Raw genomic sequence first — 27,253 nt, 5'->3', positions numbered from 1 at the left:
GTTGGTGTTGCACAAACCCGGATCAAGAAACACAATCTCATGTGTTTTTAAGATCCAACATTGCTAAGAAGACTTGGTCCTATTTTTGCTCTTTTGCAGGTTTACAATGTCAAGGGCTTTCTTTAAGGGAAGTAATCATGCTATGGTAGGGAACTAGATTTAAGCAGCACATAAAACCATACTATAAGGCTATTCCTAGCATTATAGTATGGGAATTATGGAAGTTCAGGAACCTTAGCAAGCATGAGGAAAAAGGGATAAATGTGTAAAGACTTATCTACAATGTGGTGAGAATCTACATATGCTGCTCAGAGTTAGAAGACCTACAATGGAATTTCCAGGTACTTGGTCAGGAATATTGGAAAAGTTAGAAGACTTTACACCACAAGTCAAAGTCATCAGAGTCAGTTGGGAGTTACCACCTAAGGGATGGGTCAAATATAATACCGATAGTGATTCAAGAGGAAACCCAGGGGTGAGTTCCTATGTTTTCTGTCTTAGAAATGAAAAAGGTGATTTGGTATATGCAAAAGGAAAGAAAATAGAGGATACTACTAATTCAGTAGCAGAAGCAACAGTCATCCTAGAAGCTAATAAGCATTGTAAAGCCTCACAATACAGTAAAGTCATCATTCAAACATATTCAATGCTACTAAAAAGAGTTCTACATAAAGAATGGTCATGTCCTTGGAGCATCACAAACATCATAGCAGACATCAAAAGCAATCTTTGAGGAAAACAGGTAGAGTTCCAGCACCTATTGAGAGAAGGTGATAAACTAGCAGATTATATAGCTAATATGGCTATAGAAACAGGAGAATGCATTTATATTCACATTAACAGCATGGAAACAAGAGGGAAAAGCATTATTCGAAGTGACAAATTAAAGTGTCCATACTTGAGAGTATCAACTAGAAGGGGATAAAGGGCATAAGGCTAGGCTACAGCATATAGTTTTCACTTGACTAATATTTACATTACATAAAGTGAAATGCTAGCCTATCTATTACATCCTTCAAAAGAGGACTCCGTAAAATGGGAAGATTCAGGATCGAATTGAAAATTGAAACCTGGAAGATAAGAAGTTTACTATGGGGTGGTAGTATTAAGCTTCCCATGCACTCAATCGCAGATCCACCTAGAAAGATTCAGTTTTGTTGTAAGCAGGTAAAGTGGAATAAAAGAAGCTGAGTTAACCAAACTTCCCAATAGACCAATTTTCATCCATGATGGAACCTCTAGCAAAAAGATGAAGCATACCACCCAACGGAGAACACAGCTGGTAACAACTCAATGGTCAGAAAATCGAAGTAAATAAGCAAGTGGAAGATGAAGACAACAACTTACTCTTGAAAGCTGATGAGAAATGAGCTGCAACATCAAAGCAAATCCATTAACAACCCATAGAAGGAGGAGCAGAAAGTCACTCATAGAAGGAGCAGCAGAAAGTCACTGTTGAAGTGAGGTGGCATCTTCAGAGCTTAGGTGTTTAGGGGAAATGAAGATTGGATTAGAAAGCCCTAAAACAAAGGGTATATGTAATAGGTTAGTTGGTCCATCGTGTTACATCGATTTGGGCTATTTTTTGTGTTTTTTGGTTTTGGGCCACCAGTTAGTACTGGTCAGCCTATAGCTTAGGTTTTAATTTAGTTTTATTTGGACCATTTGGCCAATTTTGTAATTTTATTTGGATTGAATTAATAAAAGGAAAAATTAACTAAAACCACAACATAACTATCTAAACTTCTAAAAATCCCTTCACTTCTTAAAAATTACTTAAATCCCAATATTTCATATTTTTTACTATTTCTGAGATACAAGTTAACTATATATGTAACTAATGTATGTATCTACTGTAATACAAGTTAATCACATTAGATACATATATCAGCAGTATGTATCTAATGTAATTAACTTGTATCATCAGAAGTTAAATGTTGGGATTTTAGAAAATTTTGAAAGATGTTAAAATTTTTAGTAATTAATGATAAACATGTCGGTATATATGTAAAATTTACTTAATAAAATACCAAAATATGCTTTAAAAAAAAACATATTTTAAGTACAAATTTTGTCAACTACAAATTAACAATCTAGCTTTCAATTCAAGATTATCATCCTAGTAACTCTGCTAACCTGTTTTATCCAATGTACCCGAGGGGACCATTAACTGCTAACATTCACTAATTTAGAATCATGTACTCTAATAATTTGAGTGAATGGTGAGGTTTCATATCACTAATATCCTTGCTTGAGTTTCACTTTTTCATTTTTTTAATTTTTAAAAAATAATTTTATTTTTATAAAATAACCCCATTTTCATAAAATTCTAAAACTTTTTAAATTTATTTTCACTTTTTATATTTTTTTTTAAAAATATATTAAAATTCTAAATATGAACTTCAAATTACTATGATCAAACACAACTCCAACTCTATTTTCAACTTCAAAAACTTCAAGTAAAATGAACATATTTTTTATTTTCATGTCTAAACTCCTACTAAATGATACCTAGTATTATTTCTCCTCCATCATGGTATGGATTCTAAAATTAAAATAATATACACGCAAAAAGAGGAGTGTCAAAGATGATTTTTATTGAGATGTATTTTCTTGTCATGGTGTGTTTTGAATGTTTTTTTACTTTGTCATTTCATCGAAACTGGATTTGGAGCACATAGCTTGCAGAAGCTATTTCCATATATCTTATTTCTTTTTCAAAATCATGGAGTGCTGTGTCATTAAAATCAGTACATGAGAAGTAAGAACTTATTCTTAGATAATTTTTCTTTAGATTTATCAGTACCCATTACAAATATTATCTTGTTTGATCAGCTTTTAGAAAGCTCTGCCAAATTAAGGTTGCATTGCATGGAACTTTAAAGAAAAACAAAAAGAAAAGCTTTAGTCAGAGATTTTAACATTACTGCTTTTACTCTTTTTTTAGTTTCCTTCTTATTCAAATTGATGACCCGTAATGATCTTATTGAACAATTATATTTTTTGTTAGCAACCGAGCAGAGCATTACACTAGCTTTTTCCTAAAAGTTTAGACCAAGGACCTCAACTCAACTAATATATATACATACACACGCACACATACATACACGCGCACATACATACTTTTTTAGGTATCGAGATGCTTGGCCAAACATGCTATAAATATGTTCTCCAAAAATAGTAGTGGAGAAAGACGATTTCGAGATTCCATGAATAAGGTAATGGAACCTCAATCTTGGTGCTGAAACATACATGGACTCATAATTGAATGACTTGAATGTCTCATCAACTCAACAGTACACAACTTTTGTTTACTTGAAACTAAGATAAGAATCAAAGGAAATGGCACACCCAATAGATACTTCTTTACAGTGTTTGTAACATGTTCACATCATCTGGAAATAGTTTTTTAAATCTAAAAATAAACAAGGGGAATCAACATAGTTACCACTTCACAACAGCATCTTGTACTGATTTGCACTGTTTAGCTTAATGGCCTTCATCCATGGGATCACTTCTGTTACACGTTTGAGATCTTAAATCCTTATCATCCTGCCTTGATTCATTGAATCCTGATGCTCGAGAAACAGAATCTTCCAGGGCCTCAAGAAAAGACGGAACTGTCAACTTATCTGCCAGCAACGATATATGAAAATTAACTAATTTTAAAATTAAAACAACACCGATAATTAAGTTATCCCAGCATGATAGAGTGCATCAGAAATGAAATAGAAAATTCACTACATTAGCAGGGACCTTTTTCATGCTTAATAGAGGTATAACCAGCTGAACTAGATTTAAAAAAAAAAAAAAAAAAAAAATTAATAGAGCTGAACTAGAGTACACTTCACATGAGCAGGAGCTCCAGCTGCCAAAAGGGGAAGGTTTCATACTGAAATCAATTATAGCAGGATTACAAAATATAGTCCAGCAGTAGTTAAAGAGTGGTTTAAAATTTACAATATAGAAATATTTGGATGATATCACATTATATTTGGATCATCAAAGATTATTACTTAAAATTGTTGCAGGGAGAAGAATTTTCCATGAAAGAAAAGATCAATATCTTTTGCAGACCCAAAGAAAGGAATCAAGTGATGTACTTCGGGCCAGTGATTATAAGCATCATCTCACAAGCAAACTTGATTAAGTTTTAAAACAGATAAAAGAGAGTAGACAAAATATCGAGCATATAAATTAAGTAACCATTGAAAATTAGTGTGTTTCATTTCTTTCAGCTACTGAGATGAATTATCACACAATCCTTGCTTACATTGACTTGGATCAATTCCAAACTGAGTCAGATCAATTTGTCCAGTTCGAAGAACCTGCAAAGAGAAATGAGTCAAATTTACAGACATGATCTGCAAGCATACCTAAAAACCAAAATGGGAGAATGAGATTTTGATGACTCACATAAGTAAATGAGTCTAGTTGCTGGCGGAATGGAGGACTCTGCAGCAACTCCATTAATTCATATGGTGTCCAATGGCCCTGTAAACATGAGAATTTTAAAGATAACATCAGTACTGTAATCCTTATAGTTCCGCTAATAGGAGCCAACTTTTTACCTCAGGCAAGTGTGAAGCTAGTTGCCCTTCCAATGGTATTTCCTCAATCAGTGGTAATATGAGCTCAGGCCTCAAAATATCTCCCAATCCCAATCCTGATACATCAGCAAGATCAGAAGTTAAAAGTAAACGTTGTATGTGCTATATTTTTGGTATTACATGAATGGCCAGATCTGGGATTCATTCAAGTGAGAGTATTGCTGTGCTCATACGTGTTTGGCTTTAAAAATTGTAGATGATGTTCTCCAATAGCTAGATTGGTTTCGTAGGGATGTAATGGTTGAGGCGGTTACGGAGGTTACTCGTAAGATGAAAGGGGAAGGGAAACTGGGACAGATGAGACCCAGGTGGAATTTTGGAAGAACGCAAATAGAGCAGGTATCGAGTGGGTATTGAGTGGCTAACTGGTTGTTTAATTTAACTTTTAGGACGTCTAAAATGCATGAAGAATGTAGTGCAATAATCCCGTTGAACAAGAACAAGCATGATAATCAGAATTGCAATGAAAATGGGGGTATCAAGATGCGAATCCACACTATGAAAATTCAAGAGAGTGTGGTGGAGATGAGGATGAAGATGAGGAGGGGGGCGTCTATTACCGAGAACAAATTTGGATTCATGCCAGGGCGCTCGACTACAAGTCATACATCTCGTAAAGTCATACATCTTGTGAGGAGATTGATGCAGTAGTATAGAGAGAGGAAGCGGGACTTACATAGACAAAGTCCCTATGGAGGTTCTATGGAGAAGCTTGAAGACTAGAGTGTACATGCAGCTTACATTAGGTCCACTCATGACATTTACGATGGTAAGGTTGGCATTCGCTTCGGTTCTTCGATTTTCAGTCATGAAAAAGTGTGCACCAAATACCGAATCAAATTAGTTTGGTTCAATTCGATTTTTTTCAAATTCATTTTGATTCAATTCGGTATATCTATAACGGTTTTTCCCAGTGCAAATGTGTGGGAATAAAATGAACCCCAAATCAAATAGAAAACACTCGACTCTCCAATCTCCACGGGTGACGCCCCTAAAGCCCAAATAAGAAGAATTACTCAACTCCGATGGTCACAAACTCACAATGTACAGCTAGTGCCTGCATTAGCAGTACTTTAGAAAGACTTATATGCAGGGACATTTCCAAACTAGCACTAGCAGATCTAGAGTCGATTAATCGCATTTCGGAAGCATGCATGGATATACAGATTTATACTTAATAGTTAATGCTGGATCACAGAAGTTCTTGCTAATGGTGAAATTGTTTAGATTTGGAGAAACCAAGACAATTTCTCAACATTTCAATAAAGTCCTCTTTCGTGAGTATATTTAAGTGTAGGAATTTCATTTATGCTAACATTATAAAAAAAAATAGGGAGTTGGCTGCTGCTTTGGACAATGGACAAAAATTAGGGCATATTTGAACTGAAAATAAAAATAGGAAATAAATTAGGGATAGATTTGGGCAGTTGGGTTGGATCACTAATCTTTGGGCCCAAGTCCCGAGTAGTAGTATATTCTTTTAAACACATGTAAAACAAGTTCGAAGAACGAAGAACCGGGATTCTTAAACCTAACACCAAACTTCTGGAAAAAATAAAACAATACCCGAATTGAAAAAACAAATTAGTTTGGTCGTTTTTTTTTTTATGTTTTCAGTACTTATGCCCAGCCCTATATGATGGGACCCGGTGAGGACAATGGGAAGAGACTCGGAGCACTTCCCTTGTTGTTATGGGGTTAGGGCATTTCCAAGGAGAAGTGCCACGGTGTAAGCTATTTGCATGACAGTTTTGGTCGACGAGACATGCAACAGAGCCTTTGATAGGCTGGAGGTTTGGCGACCCTAGAAGCCAAACTGTTCACGTTGAGCAAGACAAAGGCGGAATATTTGGAGTGCAATTTATGTGATATAACTCAAGTGGATGTGAAAGTGAGGATTAACACACGTGATCTCCAAGAAATGTAGTTTCAAGTAACTGGGGTCATTTAAGGAAATGGAAAGATTGACGAGTATGTTACACATCATATTGAAGCGGGGTGGATGAAATTAAGGCTCGCACACAGTGTCTTGTGTGATAAGAATGTGACACCAAGTCTTAAAGGTACTTTTTATAAAGTGGTGGTCCGGCCATCTATGTGGTATGAGGCGAAATGTTGGCCGGTCAAGAAGGCGCACGTCCTGAAGATGACGAGAGGAAATGAGGAGGATGAGATGGATGGATGGGCATAATAGGAGAGACAATTAGAAATGATGATATCCGAGACAAGGAGGGAGTGGTCACCGTGGCAGACAAGGTGAGAAAAGTGAGGCTACGATGGTTCAGGCATGTGAAGACCGACCGAAGAGGAGATGCATAGATGACCCAGTGAGATGTGAGAGGTTGACAATGGTGGGTACAAGGAGAGGTAGAGAAAAGCCGAAAAAGTAGTAGGAAGAGATGATTAGATAGGAGATGGAATACCTGCACTGTACCGAGGATATAACCCTAGTAGGAACATATAGTGGTTGAGGATTGGGATAGAAAGTCAGTAGGTAGTCAAGCGTTTGTCTAGATTCCGTGTCAGGATAGTTATTATTACTCCCCTACAATTTTATTCTTCGATTTTAGCGTTACATGTTTTCTCCTTGTCATCAGTTATCATATTATTTGTTGATGTATTACTTGAGCCAAGGATCTACCAGAAACAACCTCTCTAACCTTCTACCCTAATCTGCCTCCTCCACAGACCCAACTTGTCCCGGCTCAAAATAAAACACTCTAGACAAGGAATAGTACAAGGACAAGATACAATAGAAATCAACACATCCAATAATACCATATACAAGATACACCAAGTAATACAACAAATGATACAACATCCTAAACTCATCCTAACCTTCTACTCTAATCCGCCTCCTCCACAACTTCCTATCTAGAGGGTCATGTCCTCGGAGAAATAAAAAAGGAAGCAGATTAGACATCAAGCCTTTAGACCCTCCGTACCAAAAAAATTGCTAAATATTATTTACTCTTATTTTAATCATCTCACCATCAGTTTAACCTCATCAAAATCCTTTTAACTACAACTAGTGAACTATGCTATGCTGGCCAAGCATAAAAAGCTACCAACAAAATAGTATGAGTCAATCAAATGCCTACCTGCATCAGGATCTACAACTTCATCTGCATCAACCACAAGAAATAACATTATGTCCACATAAAGATTAAATGTTAGATATTACACTTAGCAAATTTGAAGGGAAGTAGTCAACAGAACCTGTGGACCCTATGTTACTCAATATTCTTTGAAGATCAGACAACTTTACTGGGCCTGAAGATGTTACATCGCTGCTTGCTTCAGTATTCATGCTTGCACTAACCAAATTTCCCGCCCTGAAAGAGTTCAGCCAGACATTTAAATGATTATCCATCCTCTAGCAATACATATAAATGAAGATGGCTGTGTACTAAAAAAGAAAGCACAAAAAGAAAAGAAAAGAAATTAATCAACTATGTCACAGGAATTCATTACTGTAGCAGCATGATTAGTGAGGAATTATATAGCCGACCTGGCTTGATTCTGACTGAGGCTCAGTAGTAGTTGGTGTAATCAACTATGACTCAAACTCGAACTAAGTTGCTCGTGCTCTTGCACGAGTTCTTAAAAATCATTGTTAGCATGTAAATCTTCCCCATTTTTGTAACAAGATGCAACGTCAAAAACAGATCTTATACTTCTCAATGATATTAGTACCTTGATGAAAGATCCTCTTCTACCATATCTTCAGAAGTTGGTAACGGAGCTAAAGCTTCAGGCTCATCTTCACCAGGAAATTCTACTCGAACAAGTACAAATTTACCAAAGTTAAAACAGGAATCTTAAATAAACTTCCACTCAGGGGAATAATAGAAGTTATATAGATGAAACGCCCATTAACATCATCTAAATGTAGTTACTAGAACAACATATTGGAGTGCATTCCCAAAATTAGAATTCCATTTTCAGCTCCTTTATGTTGTTACAACAACTAGTCAACTACAACCAAACTAGCCCCTTAAAGTTCTTAAAGGTAACAAACTTCACGCTTCACACAGAATTGCATATAATCAATAAATCGAAAATGTCAAGAACCAAACATGACACATGACGAATAATTTTATGAATTGAAATCAATCTAACAATTTAAAAAACACCATGAAACATAAACAAGGGTGAAGAGGAGCTTGTTACATTGCAGGTCTGTGACGCAAAGAAACAAACAAGGGATGGCTAGTCGACAGATAATACATTCAGGTATGCAGGATCGACAATAGGCAGAGGAAAGAAATGAACTTAAACAAAGAGAGTAAAGCAATATATTGGCCTTGAGAACTTGAAAACTCTTAATATGTGTTGAGCTTTCATGTAGTTGTAACACCCTGCACGTTTGGAGTAATTAGCTTAGGCCGCCAAAGACTTACGAGTCTAATAGCTTTACGTCACCCGTAGATAGGATGTTGGGAAAGTGGTTGTAAATAGGTGATTATACCAAGGAACATTTATATTAAGTCACTTGAAGTGTTAGACCAAAGACTTGTTTGGCCATCTAGATATTGCAAGTAGTTTCTAGGAAAAATTTTGGCAAGATTTGTTTTGGCCATAAAATTTGTCGTTTTGGCAAAAATCTCAAGATCCCAAAATCTAGGAAAAAGTGGTTTTTGAGGCCAAATTCTAGTTTTGGGGTTCATTTGAAATTTTAGAACTTACCCCAAACTTTATATTTTATTTAAAAAAAAAACTTCAATTATGTCTCCGACTATAATTCTATCTACCAACCCCTTGTTAGTAGAATATGAGAAAATTATATATATTAAAGAATAACTAGTTATTACCATTGTTACTATTTTATCTTTTTGCATGATAAATCTTCATAACTAAGTCTAATTCGACAAATTGTCATAGTTGGTAATTGTATTATTATTTCTATTAAATGTCGTTATGATTTTTGGATAATGTATTATCTAGCTCGCTGTAAAATGATAATTTTGTGTCAAACTTAAGGGTATTTTTAATAGCTTTGAGCTTGTGGGTATAAATCATATTTCATGTTTTTTTAAAAGAAAGAGTGAAACATGTTTTCCAAAAATTATGACCAAACACATGTTGAAACTTCAATCTAAATTTCACCAAAATTTATGGTCAAACCTAGCATAAGTTGGAGGTCAAAAGGAGCCTTGAAGCAAAAATTCTAGTTGAAGGTTTTATTACGGGGAAGTATTTGAAATAATCTCGTATATGATCTGACTTGGAACAAGCATATCTCCCAATCTATGAAGTGTTAAGAGGGCCTACTACCTATCAAATTGAAGGTCCATGAGTTTGATTTCCAACGCATTAAACCGTTCGCCAATACGACTTCATAATAGAGAGATATTCGCGGTTTTGCGAGACTGCACAAACAAACAGGTGAGGTGGGCCCCTAGGTCGGTGGAGACTTAAAAATCTCATAGTCTTCATTTTGATCTCATTTTTTCATCCTAAAACCCAATAAAACGAGCTTACGACCAAAAATCCTTAATAGATATTGATTATCTTAGCTTGGGTCCTTGACGGAAGTTTTTCTACGCATTAAGCCCGTCATTTTCTTATAGTTTGCCTCGTCGATCTATTGTGTTGTGGTAGATGAGTCTTAGACACATAGTGAGTTTGGGACAACATTCTGAGTGTTTGTAAAGAGGGGTAAGAACCTTCTTTTACCGGCTTATAGCTATCTTAGACCCTAAATAGTATTTTACAACAAAAATCCATATCTTTTGTCAGATCATCGCAGCACTTTTTGTCCTTCTTTGTTGATTGAGTGTCCACCAAACCAAGTGCGATAAGGTTAGTATGTTATCGTGGAGCTACTCGTAGATGGAGTAGTGTTGGTTGATTGAGTAGGTATATCTATCCTTTGTCGCGACTCTTATTCTATAGATAGTGACACCAAGAATTACCCGTATAGGCCGCTTATAACTTGCCCACTTACTTTTGGGCTACTTGTTTGATTGTTGTTGCTTTTAAGATTGCGGTGGTTACTTCTGACACTTTGCGCCTACACACATACAAGGTACCGGAGCTTTGTGCACTTAGATACAGATACAAGAGTTGTGTGCGCTGATACATATAAGGAGCCTTGTGTGCTCAGATACATATAGAAGAGTCTTGTATGTTCTGATATTATTAAGGAGCCTTGTGCTCAGATACAGATACATGAGCCTTCTGTGCTCAAATATAGATAAAGCGAGCCTTCTGTGTTCAATTACTCAGAGCCTCTGCACTGTCCAGTTATATAGAACTGGCAGGTTCTTCTAATAGCCATACTGCCAATTTTTAGCATGTTCATTCACGGGCTATCCAAATCGCCCAGAAAGCGAGATACAAATCCTACGGGCCAACAGATACAAAGCTCCTCAGGCTAGATACACACAAGGCCTCCGAGCTAGACAGATATATAGAGTCTACGAACTAGCCAGTGATGCCGATAGTCTCCAAACTAGACGGTAATGATGACCCATAGCCCTGGTGGTGGCTAATAGAGGTAGTTAGATTGACATGTACCTGTTGGGCTTATGGAGGCTCGAGTAGGTTGTTTGACAGTTGTTTATACTTGTCAAGCTTATTGGGGTCGAGTTAGGTTCTTGTTTATTTATTAATTGCATAGCATGTAGCAGGTGCTTAGATTTTCTATTGAATCTCCTATCTGATTACTTACCGTACATATGATGGCAGCTTCAATTTCAACTTTCAGTTGCCTTACATACTCAGAACATTATTTCGTACCGCCGCCCTAAGCCTGGGACACTGCGCTCATGTATGCAGGTCTCGACAGACAAGAGATAGCAGGGTCGGCCAGTTGCGCCTCCCGAGGTTGGGGTGTGACAGTAATCCTAAACTAGGTTGGTAAGAGAAGTTATTGTTCTTTTAACAATCAACTTTCAGGTTATCAAGTTTCAGAAAGGAAATAAAGCAAGTTAAAAGTGAAGACAAACGAAAACAAAATAGTAAGAATTAAAACCCACAAAGAGAAGCACCGAATAAATCTTGATTACCCAGTGGTTGATTCAAGTAGAGGTTGACTGAGCTACATATCTGTGCATCATTGTCTGATGCTGGCTCCTGGCAAAAAAAAGAAAGGAAAAAATTATTAGAACCTCAAAGCATGTAACTCAAAAGCATAAAGTAATTTCTATGGCAACAGATATGACCTGCATCCAAAAGAAAAGCCTTCTATTATCAGTAGAGAACTTCAAAATATAAACCCTTCCAGATGATTGAGTGACCTGAAGAGTATTAAAAAAAAAACAATGAATTAGAATCAGATATTAATTGAAGTGAGAACCTCTAAATGACAATTTAAGAAAAAAAATTTAAATGTGAGGAAGTCTTAAACCTCTTGCAAGTGAATAATGAATATTTAGATTGGCAATCATGTTTAGAGACAGTCGTTACACTATTGATTCTGTATGTCACTTCATCTTAATCATCACAGAATTTTTTTCTGTTGCAATTGAATAATTTTTTGGCGATCTAAGTAATCAAGCAACGGGGAATAGAAATACCTTCTCAAAAACTGCCTCCTCTGGGAAAACAATCTGATCCTATGATCAACTTTTGTCAAGAACAACTTTCAGATTTTCAGTTTAATAACGGTGGATGGTAGCATATCCAGAATAAGAGCAATGATCAATTAAAAAAAAGTGAAGCAATATCAAAGACAAAACTTCACTAATATTTGGCTGGAACAAGGATACATCTTCAACAATGTTGAGATTACGGTCAAGCCACTGAAAATGGAGTAGTCCCTCTTCACCCTAAGATATCAAAGTATCATCTTAATTTCACAATAGATATTTAGACAATTGTCAAGCAACAGTTTTGTAGATCAAAACCATGTAAACCAAATGAAATTAGGTGACCACAAAAAATGATAAACGAAATCAAATATGATTTCTTTTCTCATACCCTGCCTATACGAACAAGTCCTTTCCGATAATCAGGGTTAACCTTTTTTCCCTCCATGTGCATTTTACCGGCACGAAATTCCATCAAAGTTTCCTGAACAAAATAATACCAATACATCATTTACATCACCATTAAGAAACAATCAAATGTCAAATGATTATGAACAGAAAAATATTTAACATTTCGATGGGATACATGTATACGGCGGTTGTTTTTGCTAATTTTGAATTTTTATAAACAAGGAAAACGATTGAATAATAATACAGGACAAAACAGCAAAACAATACTTACTTATCTTTGACAACTGACAATTTTCTAACGGAGAAAATCAGAGAGTGCATGTACAAGAGTAAGAGAGTAATGCTATCAAGGAAAGAAGAATAAAAAGCAGAGCTCTCTGCGACTGTCATCTAATCTGTGCATACAAATTGGAATATTGGATGTCCTATGGACTCCGAGATGAACAAAAGATGCTTGCATATTTTCCATCAGATAAGTGGCATCCTTGACTTCTTTGAATACCTTCCTATTCAAATCTTTCCACGTGCGGGATAGATCATCTGACACTATGCCCATCTCCTCTATTCCACCACTCCAACTGGTTGTAAGCTCCTTGGCTCATCCAGGAATAACCAAGCTAACTTATTCTACAATACTGATGACACATTGCGATGTACCAGAAAGATCCAGTATTTCAGCACAAGAGCACCACTTTATGAAGGTCTTCCTCTTTCTAAAATTTCTCTACAGTTTAAGTTGGGAAACAAGCAACAATCTATGAGAAAAAATGCCAAGTTAATAACATAAAGTAACCAGACAAACTCTACGAGGAAGTCCACCCCTTCCTCTTCAAATGCAGATTAAACAAGAATTTTACCAACAACCTGTCCCATGCACACCAGGCCCCCTTCCAATTTTCCAAATGTCCCCTCATACGCCATAAAGTTGTACCATTCTTATCACCATCAATGTATAATCGGTACTCTTATGACACCCAATGATGGTGTCATTGTGCTTTTCAAACATAACATCCTCGGGACCATGATAGGTGATAAGCTCAGTCCAACAAGAAAAGAGGGGACATTGCACCATATTAGCAAACTTGACAACATTTGGCATAGCAAATCAAATATTTTCCAGCAAAGTACCAACGTTTACCTTTGGAGGATAAACATAGCATCAGTGACACTATCATTATTTAGTTGTCGGATCACTACCGTGTTCCTCTTCCCAACACCTTCCCCTAGTGTAAAATGATTGATAAACTGCGCTAAGACTTTTTCTGATGCAAGTCTTTTGATGAAATTGTGTTGGAGATTCAACACGGAAAATTCAATCTGGAGAACACGGGTGGTAAAAAATCATACAGGAGTTCATGATGCACCAAAGTCTATACAGCACCTCGTGGCTCTAGAGTATGGAAACATATTCTGAGCGTACGCGAACAAATTTGAGTCGAATTATGGGTTTTTGCTTGGAAATAGAAGTAAAATCATACTTTGAGAAAATGCATGGTTGGAACACACACTCTAAAAGATCGATTCATGCAAATTTGAAACTTATCTTCTCACCACAATATCGTAATCACAAAGTTTTGCTCAACATAAGGCTGGAATCTCTTTCTTAGAAGGAATATTAATGACTGAGAAGTGCAAATGTTATGCTTTTTGCTTCAACAGTTAAGCAAAATAACTTTGGACCAAAAACAACATGATTTTGGCCTTGGAAGATGCACCTCAGAAGGTCTCTTGCTTCTCATGGATTGTGGCTCTAAAAGAAGTTATTTCACCTTTGCGCAGATGCCCTTTTCGTGAACTTCACTCTGAAGAAGTGTGCCACCTCTTCCGTTTCTTTTTTTTTTTCTTTGGAGAACGGGCAACATATTGTATTCCACAGCATTAAGGCTATGCTGGCTACTCCCAAAAAAGTGTTACAAAAGAGAGAAGAGAAAGACTGAAAAAATACTTGCAAAGTTCCTATGAAATCCACTAATTGGATCTCCTCATCTATATCCTGTTCTTTACACCAGAAACCTAAAGTAGTGATAGCTTTCCACTTAATTTTCTGTACAGTACCTTCTTAAAGTAGTGATAGCTTTCAAGTTTCCACCTAGTGTTCTTATTGTACATTCCTTTCTACCACCCACTAATTGGATCTCCTTTTCTATATCCTGTTCTTTACATCAGAAACCTAAAGTAGTGATAGCTTTCCACTTAATTTTCTGTACAGTACCTTCTTAAAGTAGTGATAGCTTTCCAGTTTCCACCTAGTGTTCTGTATTGTACATTCCTTTCCACCACCTCTTTTTTGAATGAAAGGAAAAGATATACATTCGAATGTCACCTCCTTTATCATCCTTTATCATTGCAAGGTCACAAATGAGCTATGGATCAAGTTTATGGCAATTCTTGGCATGAATCAAACCATGTCATGTCCATTTTAGTGGGTGTTTGGATTGACTTATTTTTAGGTGTTTTTGACTTTTAAGCACTTTTTTAGTTTTGGTGGTATTTGGAAAAGTTAAAAAGTGCTTTTAAGCCTTTTTTTTAAGTTAAAAAGTCTCAAAATAAGCCAAAAGCCAAAGTAAGGTACTACCAACTTATGGCTTTTGGCTTTTGGCTTATAAGTTACTTATTAAAAGCCAATCCAAACACCCCCTTAAGAGTTGTTGCAATAAAAAGAAGGGTTAAGCAAGAGATCTCAAACAATGCAGTACTACACATCATATCATTTAGTGGGTCGTTTAGCTTGAAAGGAATAGCAAAATATTTGAAGGCAATAGGAGAAATACACACAGCCATTTTCTTTTGATAACCAAAAGAGAAAGAAATATGCATAGTCTAAATATACATACTTCTAGTTGCCATCTTTTTGGTGCAATATGGTTTTTGTACATGGTGTAGATGTAATGCTAGACTTGCACAAATGTCGACTTACGCCTTGATGACCTGGCTTATTGCATGTTTTCTATGTATAAATTCCTTTTTAATTATAAAAAAAAAGGAAGTCATTTTTACTTGGAGGATTCACAACATCAAAGAGAATACCAGACGCCAGGAGGATCTTGGAGAAAAGTGATGAGTAGAGTAGTTTGCTTCAGTCAAACACGTAGAACAAATGCTCAAATGCTTCCTATGGTTAACCAAGCCAGGTGGAAGAGAAAAGAGTAAGAGAATAGTTGTTACCGAACCAACAAGGTTACAATTTGCAGCTCAGCTTGCAACCATACAGCTTTATTCTGAGTTCTTTTAGAAAAATATTGTGCTTTACTGCTTTGATTGGTAGATTAAGAATTTATACGATTTTAGGCAGACTAGTTATACTATTTCCTTCAGATGTAGAGTCATAAGTGACTTTTGACCAAAAATAAATGAACACGTTCTTTCTAACACAGTAAATGAAGTTCATTAATGATGGGAAAAACCCCTTGTATATAAATAGGATACCTGAAAGTAGAAAACCTCCTCAAAGATAAGGTTTTCTACAAGTGGCACCCAATCAAAATATAGATAGGAATAACGCTTGTTCACCAAAAAGAAATTAAGGGATAAGAAAATATTCCTCAAGTGTACAAATAATTTTCTACTCCAAAACTTTTCCTATTTCTCTCTCTCTGTGACAGCTCATGGAGCAACACTCCATCCCCAACGCCACTTCTTCTTTTCCATCTGCTAAAGATCCAGATAAACATCGCTTCTTTAATAGTGTCTAGCATCACCCGCCGGAGTCCAAAGCATGTCAATATTTCCCACCACAAGATGCTAGCTGGAAATGTGAAAGGAGATGTCCACATCCTTACTCAAACTTCTACACATAAAACACAACTGAAATAATTTATCTTCCTCTTGCTCAAGTTCTCAACCATTAAGATCACCCCCTTTATCTTTACCCTAGGAATTCATACCGAGAGATATGGAAAACCTGCCTCTCAACCATTAAGATCACCCCCTTTATCTTTACCCTAGGAATTCATACCGAGAGATATGGAAAACCTGCCTCCTCCCTTACCAGAAGCTTCTCATAATGGAAATTAACATAAAACACACAACTCCCCCCTCCCCGATTTTTATATATAATGTTTACCCTTTGAAGTGTTTTGTTTTTGAAGCAACTCAATCAAACTTTGAAAGTTTGCACCTTGTAGCCTCCATACCGGTTGGATCAGCATTTCATTTGGGCATGAAGTCATGTCCATGTTACGAAATGGTATCCTCAATATCATCATCCACCCCTGAATGGAACATTACCATTGAACTCTTACTAACCCTTCAAAATATTCCTCCATACTGTACCCATAAGAAAGTGTGACATTTTTAAACCTTCATTCCCCTTCTGATACCCCTCTTTCCAAACTGCATTCTCTTCTACCCTAAATCCCCATGCTTTCCTAGTAGAGCCTTGTTAAAAACCTTTAGATCTTTGATTAAGCTCGCCCCAATATTACTGTATAGTAACTAAGGGTGTTCAAAGGAAACTGAAAAAATGCACCAAACCAACAATCAAATCAAATCAAACCGACTAGATAAACCAATGTATTTCTTGGTTTGGTTTGGAATTAATTTTAAAAACAAACTGGCAGCATATAGCTTGGTTTGGTATCAAAGGAAAAAAATGAATAAAACCAAACCAAGCCGACATAACATACATACCTATTTATAATTTATTTATATATCAATAAATACTTTTTAAAGGATGAAAAAGATATTTTAAGGATAACATATATTTTTTCTTTCATAATATACTTTTGGATTTTGATTTGATGTGGCCTTGGCTTTACAGTCCTTCACCTGACGCTCCAAATTGCTCTTTTTTAGCCTTTGGCCCTTTTGGGACTTATGGATTTGGTCAATTGTAAGTTTGTTACTGAGTTTCTGTTTTGTAGATTTTATAATTTATATACACTTGTCAAGAGTTTGAAAAAACAAAAGAAAGAAACGTAGTACTATTATTTTAACACCAACATTCTGGATTTGGTCTCACTAAACATGATACACATTGCTCCGATACTGATGAAGAAATTCACAAACCTAAAAACTTTTAGCATCAATCTTTTGAAAGTTATTCATGTTCTACAAGTATTGAAGTAATTAAAAGTATACTTCTGTATAGATTTAAGGCTAATGTTTCTAATACAGCTAGTCAATTATATATAAGGTTTCCTTCATCATATTAATTATTGGTAATTCTTTAACAATAAATAACTAATATTTATGAATATTTAGTCTTTTCACTAAAAATTTTTTATGAACCAAAAATAAAGTGCTAAACCGAAATAATCAAAAAAGAAATGGGAACTGATAAAATGCAAGGTATGTTTAGTTCGGTTTGGTTTGAGTATTTAATAAAGCGACTTGGTTTGGCTTCCTTTTAAGCAAAAATAGAAAACGGAACCATGAACACTCCTATTGTAATAGTCTCCCACTTCACCATATAAAACTTTCTCATCTCATTTGTCGAATCCCTTAGAAAATCCATTGGAGTTTTTCCAACTTCACTAAACTGATTGAAGTGTGTGATAAGGACATAAAATATGTGAAATCACCCGATCGTGTATTCTTTTTTTTTTTTGAGAAGGATACTCAATAGTGTATTCTTAATCAACACTACTTTTTTTTGTACCAACTCTTACTCAAAACTTCATTTCCTCCTCCAGGCGGATATCTCCTTTGTCAATCTGTTAACCTCTTTTTTTTCCGGGATAACAATGATGTCCAAGCCATTTTGCGTGCACCTTGACTAATTTCGCGGAGTACTTGTCACCTCCCACCAGCAACGAGTACAAGGTAACTCTATCCACCAAAGGCTAGAACAGATGGAAAGAAATCACCTAGTGTTTGTCTTTGTTGGGAATTAAAGTTGAGATCTCATCGTGCTCAACCCAACTTCAATAAACCACTCGGCCACACCCTTGGATGCCAGTTAGCCTCTTTCCGACCCTATTTATTTCCGAATTCCAAGTTGCTTGATTTTTGTTAGGTGTTCCTAGTGGTAAACCAAGATAGGTAGTAGAAAGAGCCTTGACCTTGCAATGTAACACCAATGCTAAGATCTCTATATTCTCTACCTCACTAACAGAATGATAACGCATTTTTAGAGATTAATATTTAGGCCCCTGACACCATGTGGAACCATGTTAGAACTTGTCTCAAGTTTACCAACTATATCGAATCAGCACTATAAAAACAAAATTATCATATTCTGTTCACGGATGTGACGCCCTCACAGTACTTCGCCTTCCAACCACTACAGGGAAGCCACTCAAAGTATTCAGTTGCCACAGTTCTATCAATCATCCTGTCTGACTCTCACTTTCTCTCACTTTCTGACGAGGAACATTGAAATTCTAAACCTAGTCCAGAACCTTCATGAATCAAAAATCAATTTTGCTACTTATAGAAAGAAAAAACCAATTTGAATTTTGCTACTAGTTGTCAAGTTTATTTTTTACATAATTCTAGAATACTTAGTTGTTAAGAAAATGAGTTGTCAACTATGAGTTGTCAATAAGTTGTGTATGAGTTGTCAATGAGTTGTACAAAGGCTTTTGAAGCCTATAAATAGAGGCAAGGACCTCTAGCTATGTAGTTTTAGTTCAACTCTTCTATTAATGAAACTTCGTGTTTTCTTTTAAGAACTTGAATTAGATCTTGTATTTTAAGCGCTTTGGATTAAGCTCTTGTTATCCGTGGATTCGGATTATCTTTAAAGTGTTATCTTACAATACGTTGAAGTTGTTCCTTCAACAAATTGTGTGGTTTACTTTATTTAGCACATTAGAGAGTTCCTCTAAACATTGTGCTACATCAGTTTGGTATCAGAGCAATGGAGGATCTTACAACGAGGGTGAATAACCTAGAAGAAAGATTGGATCAACAAATCGCTACTCTTCGTGAAGAACTCACTAGGAGGATTGAAGAACTTGTTGTATTAATGAGAAACAATCAAGGAGGTGTTGCCAGAAACCGGAGACAACATCGAACTCAATATGTGGAAGAGGAAGATGATGTGGAAGAACATGATCTTTATGCACAACCAAGAAGAGGTCATGCAAATGGTGGAGATATGTACAAGATTAAGGCTGAAATCTCAACTTTCAATGGATATGTAAACATTGAAGGGTTTCTTGATTGGATCTATGAGGTGGAGACATTCTTTGAGATTATGAACATCCCTCCAAAACGTCGAGTACCATTGGTGGCATATAAATTGAAAGGAGGGGCTGGAGCTTGGTGGAATCGTCATCAAGAAGAGCTTCGTTTGAGGGGTGAAAATCGTGTAAGATATTGGCCACAAATGAAAGCACTTCTAAAGGCTAGGTTCTTCCTAACGGATTATGAACAACTCTTGTACTTACAGTTCCATAACTGTGTTCAAGGTAATAAATCTGTTTTTGGTTATACAAAGGAGTTCTTAAGACTACAAGTAAGGTGCAATGATTCTATCCAAGAACGTCTTAGCATACAACAAATTTGGTCAATAGATCAAGCTCAAACTCTTGCCTTGAAAGCTGAGAGATATATAAAGACCAAGAAGTTTTATAAAGCCGCCTCTTATTCTCGCCCAGAAAGTATATCAAAAAGTTCTCCACGCCAAGAGGAGGGGAAGTTTATTCCATCTAAAGCTAAGAAAGATGAAAAGGCACCAACTTCTAGCAAAATAATGATAAGCAACCATCTAATACGATCAAGTGTTACAAGTGCCGCGAACAGGGACACATATCAAGCAACTATCCAAGAAGGAAGTTTGTCAACACCACTAGACGTGATGAAAGTGATGAAGAGGTGGACAACTATGAAAGTGAAGGTGAACCCGAACTATGTGAAGAAGAGGGAGAAGAAATAGTATGTGTGGTCAAACGCCTTCTATGCTCAACCATGCAACCTGAAGAGAGACAACGAAAGAGGATATTCGATAGCAAATACACTGTGAACGGAAAAGTATGCAAGTTGGTAATTGATAGTTGTAGCTGTGAGAATTTAGTTTCCGAAAACATGGTTAAACACTTAAATCTTGAGACACACGATCACCCGAATCCATATACTATCGGATGGCTCAAGAAAGGGGTGAAGATCAAGATCACCAAACAATGTTGGTTACCACTTTCTTTGGGTAAGTATTATCGATCAAATGTTCTATGTGATGTGGTTGATATGGATGCATGTCATGTTCTTCTTGGAAGACCCTGGCAATATGCTATGAACACCACACATAAAGGAAGAGACAATTGGTATTCTTTCATTTGGAACAAATGAAAAATCATTATACTTCCGAACAAGACTACTAATAATGCCTCTGAAGTAGAGAAGAAGAGTATGTTAACCATCACTCAAAATCCAAAAGAATTTGCTCAAGACTTGAAGAAATCAAAATTATGTGCCGCATTAGTTGTCAAAGGAGATGAGCAACCAACAAAAGATATTCCAGTAGAGATGCAAAGTCTGTTATCTGAAGACCAAAGCATACTTGGAGAGCCTCAATATCTACCTCCAGTGAGGGATATTCAACATCAAATAGATTTTGTTCCAGGTGCTAGTCTTCCCAACCTACCACACTATAGGATGAGCCCAAAAGAGCATGCAATTCCAAGGGAGGAAGTAGAAGAGTTATTGCGTAAGGGACATGTTAGAGAAGGCATAAATTCATGCGCTGTACCAACACTACTCACGCCAAAGAAAGATGGATCTTGGCGGATGTGCGTGGATAGTAGGGCTATCAATAAAATCACTACAAGGTACAGATTTCCTATCCCACGAATGGATGACATGCTTGACCAACTCAGTGGAGCAAAGGTGTTTTCGAAGCTTGATCTAAAAAGCAGATATCACCAAATACGAATTAGACCCGGTGATGAATGGAAGACTGCATTCAAGACAAAAGAGGGGTTGTATGAATGGCTAGTTATGCCATTTGGACTTTCTAATGCTACTAGTACTTTCATGCGCCTAATGAATCGGGTTCTTCGTCCATTCTTATCACAGTTCGTAGTTGTCTATTTTGACGACATATTGATCTATAGCAAAAATATGGAGGAACATTTTGAACATGTCAAAAAGGTGATGGATGTATTGAAGGAGAATGAGCTCTATGTTAACTTGAAAAAGTGTGTATTCCTTGAAACAAAACTAGTTTTCTCAGGGTTTATTATCTCAAGTGAGGGGATTCAAGTTGATGAGTCTAAAATAGATGCAATAAAGGGATGGCCAACTCCAATATCTCTGAAGTGAGGAGCTTCCATGGTTTAGCCACTTTCTATAGAAGATTTGTGAAGAACTTTAGTACTATCATGGCACCAATCACTGAATGTTTAAAGAAAGGGAAGTTCAAATGGGATGAAAAAGCTGAAGCTAGTTTCATAGAGATTAAGGAAAAGCTATCACAAGCTCTTGTATTAGTGTTACCAGATTTCAACAAGACCTTTGAGTTGGAATGTGATGCTAGTAGAGTAGGCATTGGGGCTGTTTTATCACAAGAAATGAAACCTGTTGCTTTCACTCTTCAGTGAGAAGCTAAGTGAAGCAAGACAAAAGTGGAGTACTTACCAACAAGAGTTGTATTCTGTTTATAGAGCATTGAAGACATGGGAGGTCTATTGAATGCCTAAAGAGTTCATTGTCTACACTGATCATCAATCCTTGAAACATTTTAGAAGTCAAAAGCATGTGGATCGCATGTTAGCAAGATGGGCAGCATACCTGGAGAGATTCAGTTATCTTATTGTCCACAAGTCCGGAGTAACTAATCGAGTGGCAGATGCTTTAAGCCGACGTGCAAGTCTCATGGTTTCTTTTGAAGCTGAGTTACCAGGAGTAGACCAAATAAAAGAACTATATGAAAATGATGAAGACTTAGGTGAAACAAACGAAAGGTTTACCATTAGAAGAAAATTTTGTGGTACAAGATGGATATCTCTTTAATGAAAACCGCTTATGTATTCGCAGAGGTTCTCTACGAGACAAGTTGATTCGAGAGATGCATTCATGTAATCTTAGCGGCCATGTTGGGCGTGATAAAACTATTGCTAACTTGGAAGCACGCTACTATTGGCCACAACTTAAGAGAGATGCCGGCAAATTTGTGCAAAGGTGTCCCGTTTGCCAAACATACAAAGGTCAGGTTCAAAACACCAGACTCTATATGCCATTACCCGTTCCAAGTGCACCTTGGGAAGACCTATCAATGGATTTTGTACTTGGCTTACCAAGGACAAGACGAGGACATGATGCTATTTACGTAGTAGACAGATTTTCTAAAATGACTCATTTTCTCCCTTGCCGTAAGACAACGAATGCCCATCATGTAGTTAATCTTTTCTTCAGAGAAGTAGTTAGACTACATGGTGTTCCAAGATAAATTATTTCAGATCGAGATAGCAAATTTCTTACTGCATTTTGGCTTACTTTATGGAAACAATTCAACAAAGAATTGAAGTTTTCAAGCACTACCCATCCATAAACAGATGGCCAAACAGAAGCGGTGAATAAATTTCTAGGAAATTTAATTCGATGCATCTGTGGAGAAAAGAAAGGACAATGGGGTTTAGCTTTATCCCTTGCGGAGTTTGCAATAATTCTAAGCATAGGTCTACAGGTCGTAGCCCTTTCTCCATTGTGTACACTAGAGTTCCAAGACGTGGTTGATTTAGTGAAGCTACCAACAAGGGAGAATTCAAGATCAGCTATGACCTTTGGTGACAACTATTTGAAATTATTTAAAGAGGTTCAAGATGTATTAGAAGCATCAAACAAGAAATACAAGCAGTTGGCAAATAAGAATAGGAGGCTAATGTCATTCCAAGTTGGTGACCAAGTAATGGTATACCTTAGAAAGGAGAGATTGCCTACTGGTGTTCACGAAAAATTAAGGCAAAAGAAATATGGCCCATACACTATTCTAAAGAAGATCAACAACAATGCCTATGTGGTAGATTTGCCAAGTGAGATGAATATTTCAAATACTTTTAATGTGGCTGACCTATCACCCTATCATCCAGAGCAAACACTTTACGAAGAAAACTCGAGGTCGAGTTTCAAAGAAGTAGAGGAGAATGATGAGGAACATTGAAATTCTAAACCTAGTTCAGAACCTTCATGAATTAAAAATTAATTTTGCTACTTATAGAAAGAGAAAGTCAATTTGAATTTTGCTACTAGTTGTCAAGTTTATCTTTTACATAATTCTAGAATACTTAGCTATTAAGAAAATGAACTGTCAACTCTGAGGTGTCAATAAGTTGTGTATGAGTTGTCAATGAGTTGTACAAAGGCTTTTGAAGCCTATAAATAGAGGCAATGACGTCTAGCTATGTAGTTTTAGTTCAACTCTTCTATTAATGAAACTTTGTGTTTTCTTTTAAGATCTTGGATTAGATCTTGTATTTTAAGGGCTTTGGATTAAGCTCTTGCTATCCGTGGATTCGGATTATCTTTAGAGCGTTATCTTACCATACGTTGAAGTTGTTCCTTCAACAAATTGTGTGGTTTGCTTTATTTAGCACATTAGAGAGTTCCTCTAAACATTGTGCTACATCACTTTCTCCACCTAACTCCACAACCTATGTTCAGCATAGTGAAGTCAAACTAACATGATCATTTGTCTTCAAACGATATAATTTACACAGAATACCCAATTCTCCTTGCTTTCACATGAAATCAGGCACTACATTTGCAAGAACTGTTGTGAGGACACCAGGACGGGGAGGCAACACCTTCAAATTTTAATTTGATTCTGACGGTTTCTAGATATGGCGAAGAAATGGTGGAACTCACACACAATCTTGGTCACCCCTGATTTTGTGCTCACACAAAAGCTAAGGAGCTTCAAAAGGGACATTAGGCAGATGGATCAGCAAGGTGTAAGGCAATCTTGAAAATCAAATAAGCAAGGCTATGGTAGAACTGGGATATTTATAGCAGATTGCAGAACATAGAGTTCACACAACGAAGGAGAAACTGAAACCTTTAAGTTTGACATTGGAGCTGAAGTAGATAGCAATTGCGAAAAGAAATTTCATGGAACCAAAATCCAGATGCCTTTGGTTGAGGAGGATCACAAGAGCACAAAGTTCTCTCAAAGAACAGCTAACTCACATGATAAGGGGCTGATCAAGGCAGGCATTCTGGAGTTTTACCAGAAGCTATACAAAAAGTCAGAACCCTGGAGATCTTCAGCTGAGTTTGGAATCTTTCTACCCTAATCTCTGAGGAAATAGTGGAATTGGAACTACCCTTTAGTGAACTTGAGATCTCCACAACACTCAAGTCTTGTGCCCCAGACCTGATGGATTTAAAATGGCCTTTTTCCCCAAAATCCTAGAGTTTTATCAAAGAAAACATGATGAGTGCTTTCAACTTTGCCAAATGGTAAGGTCCTGCAATGCCTCTTTCATTGCTCTAATTCCAAGAAGAAAGGTGCCTTAGAGCTCAGAGATTTCAGGCCAACAAGCCTGATAGGCAAGGCTAAAAAAGATGTGGCGAGCAAGTTGGTTTAAGGTCAACAAAGTGCATTCATGAAAAACAGGCAAATCACTGATGAGTGATTCCTTCATGATCACCAACGAGGTCCTTGACCAGAAGCTCAAAAGTGGAGAAACTGGCATTCTACGTAAGCTGAACCTAGAAAAGGCTTTTTGATCGGTTAAATTGAACTTGTTTAATTGAATTATTGAAGAAGATGAGCTCTGGGAGATTAATGAATAAGGTGGATCTTTTTATGTATCTCAACTGTTAAGTTCCCAGTGTTGATTAATAGAAGTCCAGTTAGTTTTTCTCTCCTCAAAAAGGTTTCAGGCCGGGAGATCCACTCGCCCCTTTTTAAAATTTTAGCAATGGAAAAACTCACTCAGTTGTTGGCAAGGGTCAAAGAGGTCCAATAGATTAAACTGTTTCAGGTGGACAGAATCCATCTACTACTGTCATTATTTCTCATCTGCTTTATGCAGATGATACTTTTGCCTTTTTGTGGAGCAGAGAGCCAGCAAGTTCATTATCTCAACATCACCTTGATGGTTTTTTAATATATTTATGGCTTGCATATCAACATGCTTAAAGTTAAACTAATCCCGTTAATGAAGTTCCCAACTTAGGAGTGTTGGCAGACATCCTCAGTTGCAAAACTGACTCACTGCCTACTTCTTTGTCAGCTGCTTAACTCTCATTTAACAGAGTCCGGCCACACCTTTGGACCACATTTTTAACCTAATACCTTTGAAGAGGCTATATCTCCACCTCGTTAGCGAAATACCTTATAGCATAAGTAGCGACTTGCAAAATGAAAAAAAGGTGTTGCGGTACAATAGAAACATATTTAGAGGGTACCTGAATTTGGGGAAAAGCATCCGTCGACGGAGAACCCATGATGCGCCTATGTATAAACACAACGAACTGAAAACAAAATTGGTTATTTGAGAAAAAATTAATTCACTAATATATTCAGAGGAAGTAGAAAAAAATCAATAGATCAAGCCGAAATACCCAATTTGTGAGAGGAGAATTCAGAATTGGATTCCTACGGTACTGCCACAGAAACTTGTCGCCGTCACCGAGACTGCCTCCTTGGGCTGCGCATTTTACACTTTCCCGGATTTAGGCCTATTTAGTTGCTCCTCAGGGATTGTTTGTTTGATGGGATTTAGGCCTATTTAGTTGCTCCTCGGGGATTGTTTGTTTGATGGGGCACAACCAATATTCCGAGAATTTACACCACGTAGCCACTTCTGTGGGTTGTATTTAACATTTAATCATATTTGCCAGCTTAAATACCCATTGTTTCATGTACCTCTATTACTATATTAACTAGTCAACATAGCCGCTTTACGCAAAAAAAAAAAAATTAAAATATATTTAGAAAATAACATTTCATAAAATCCAATTAACTTCACAACTCTCCTATTGTCGATTCTTAAATTTATTTTGTTTAAACTAAAAAGTAATTAAGATTATTATTCTGTCAACTAATTCATAATACACTTGGCTAATTTATCAAATTAAACTATAATTTAGATAAGATCATGTAACAAAATAATTAAATAAAAAGGAATCTAGTTAATGTCATTGAAATTATTGTAAAAAAAATGATTATCATTTATTCATTTTATTTTTGTTTTTCATTTGATATTTAACGCTCATATTAGTACCTAATTAAATTTGTATTTATGTTGAAACGATTCACACTAAGGGGAGAAGTAATTTTTAACAAAAATAATTTCATACTCAGAACTCAATTGTGAAATCTTTGATTAAGAAATAAGAAGTACTTATCCCTACAACATTACTCTTATAAATGATTTTCATCAATTCACAACTTATTAAAAGTCGTTAAAGCCATGACAGGTTTTATTCAAAAAAAAAAAAAACATGGGTGGTAATATTAATATATCCTTCCCAATGATTGCCAAGTTAAGAAAAGCTTTAAGGAGTCGTTTCGTAGAGTGTATTAAAAAAAATAATGTGTGTATTAATCTTATGTATTACTAGTACCTTGTTTGGTACATTTTTTAGCCTATGTATAACTAATGTCTTATATTAGTTATACACCCTATTGTATATTAAAGTATGTATTTCTAATAACTCAAAATCTATTGCACTAATAATGCAATGGATCTAGTGCATGCATTAGCAAGATTAAAGACTCAATTATCCCTCAAAAATTTTTCTGCATCATTTCCCATATATATATATATATATATATATATATATATATGCTAGACGGCCAGTGCCTGT

The 27,253-nt window shown here is 36.3% G+C and overlaps 1 protein-coding gene and 1 long non-coding RNA gene across 2 annotated transcripts; both read right to left on the bottom strand.

Annotated features, from left to right (window-relative positions):
• Nucleotides 1-810: 810 nt before the first annotated feature.
• LOC107877888 lies at nt 811-1,679 on the bottom strand. Its single transcript, XR_001676607.2, has 2 exons — nt 1,348-1,679; nt 811-1,279 (listed from the first exon to the last, which is right to left on the bottom strand). It is a non-coding gene; the product is annotated as an uncharacterized LOC107877888 (long non-coding RNA).
• Nucleotides 1,680-3,235: 1,556 nt separating this feature from the next.
• On the bottom strand, nt 3,236-26,247 carry LOC107877889 (26S proteasome regulatory subunit RPN13). The gene is made up of 14 exons (XM_016724676.2): nt 26,006-26,247; nt 25,850-25,915; nt 12,537-12,629; nt 12,326-12,385; nt 12,134-12,172; nt 11,780-11,854; nt 11,624-11,690; nt 8,307-8,388; nt 7,830-7,945; nt 7,712-7,735; nt 4,572-4,666; nt 4,417-4,494; nt 4,274-4,328; nt 3,236-3,632 (listed from the first exon to the last, which is right to left on the bottom strand). The coding sequence occupies exons 2-14, from the start codon at nt 25,886-25,888 to the stop codon at nt 3,490-3,492; spliced, it is 966 nt and encodes a 321-aa protein (XP_016580162.1). The 5' UTR covers nt 25,889-25,915; nt 26,006-26,247; the 3' UTR covers nt 3,236-3,489.
• Between the last annotated feature and the right edge of the window lie 1,006 nt (nt 26,248-27,253).

The sequence above is a fragment of the Capsicum annuum genome, chromosome 7, assembly GCF_002878395.1.
Source record: "Capsicum annuum cultivar UCD-10X-F1 chromosome 7, UCD10Xv1.1, whole genome shotgun sequence".
NCBI classification, from domain to species: Eukaryota; Viridiplantae; Streptophyta; class Magnoliopsida; order Solanales; family Solanaceae; genus Capsicum; species Capsicum annuum.
Note: the sequence above shows the minus strand (reverse complement) of the source record. Positions and strands in the feature narration are given on the sequence as shown.

What these genes read in the sequence shown, in the direction of transcription:
- LOC107877889 (XM_016724676.2), bottom strand. Translation starts at nt 25,888, where the DNA reads ATGGGTTCTCCGTCGACGGATGCTTTTCCCCAAATTCAG. An exon ending in AGGAGGCAGTTTTTGAGAAG is followed by an intron (nt 11,855 to 12,133) that starts GTATTTCTATTC and finishes AATACTCTTCAG; the next exon opens with GTCACTCAATCATCTGGAAG. An exon ending in TGGAATTGATCCAAGTCAAT is followed by an intron (nt 3,633 to 4,273) that starts GTAAGCAAGGAT and finishes CGTTGCTGGCAG; the next exon opens with ATAAGTTGACAGTTCCGTCT.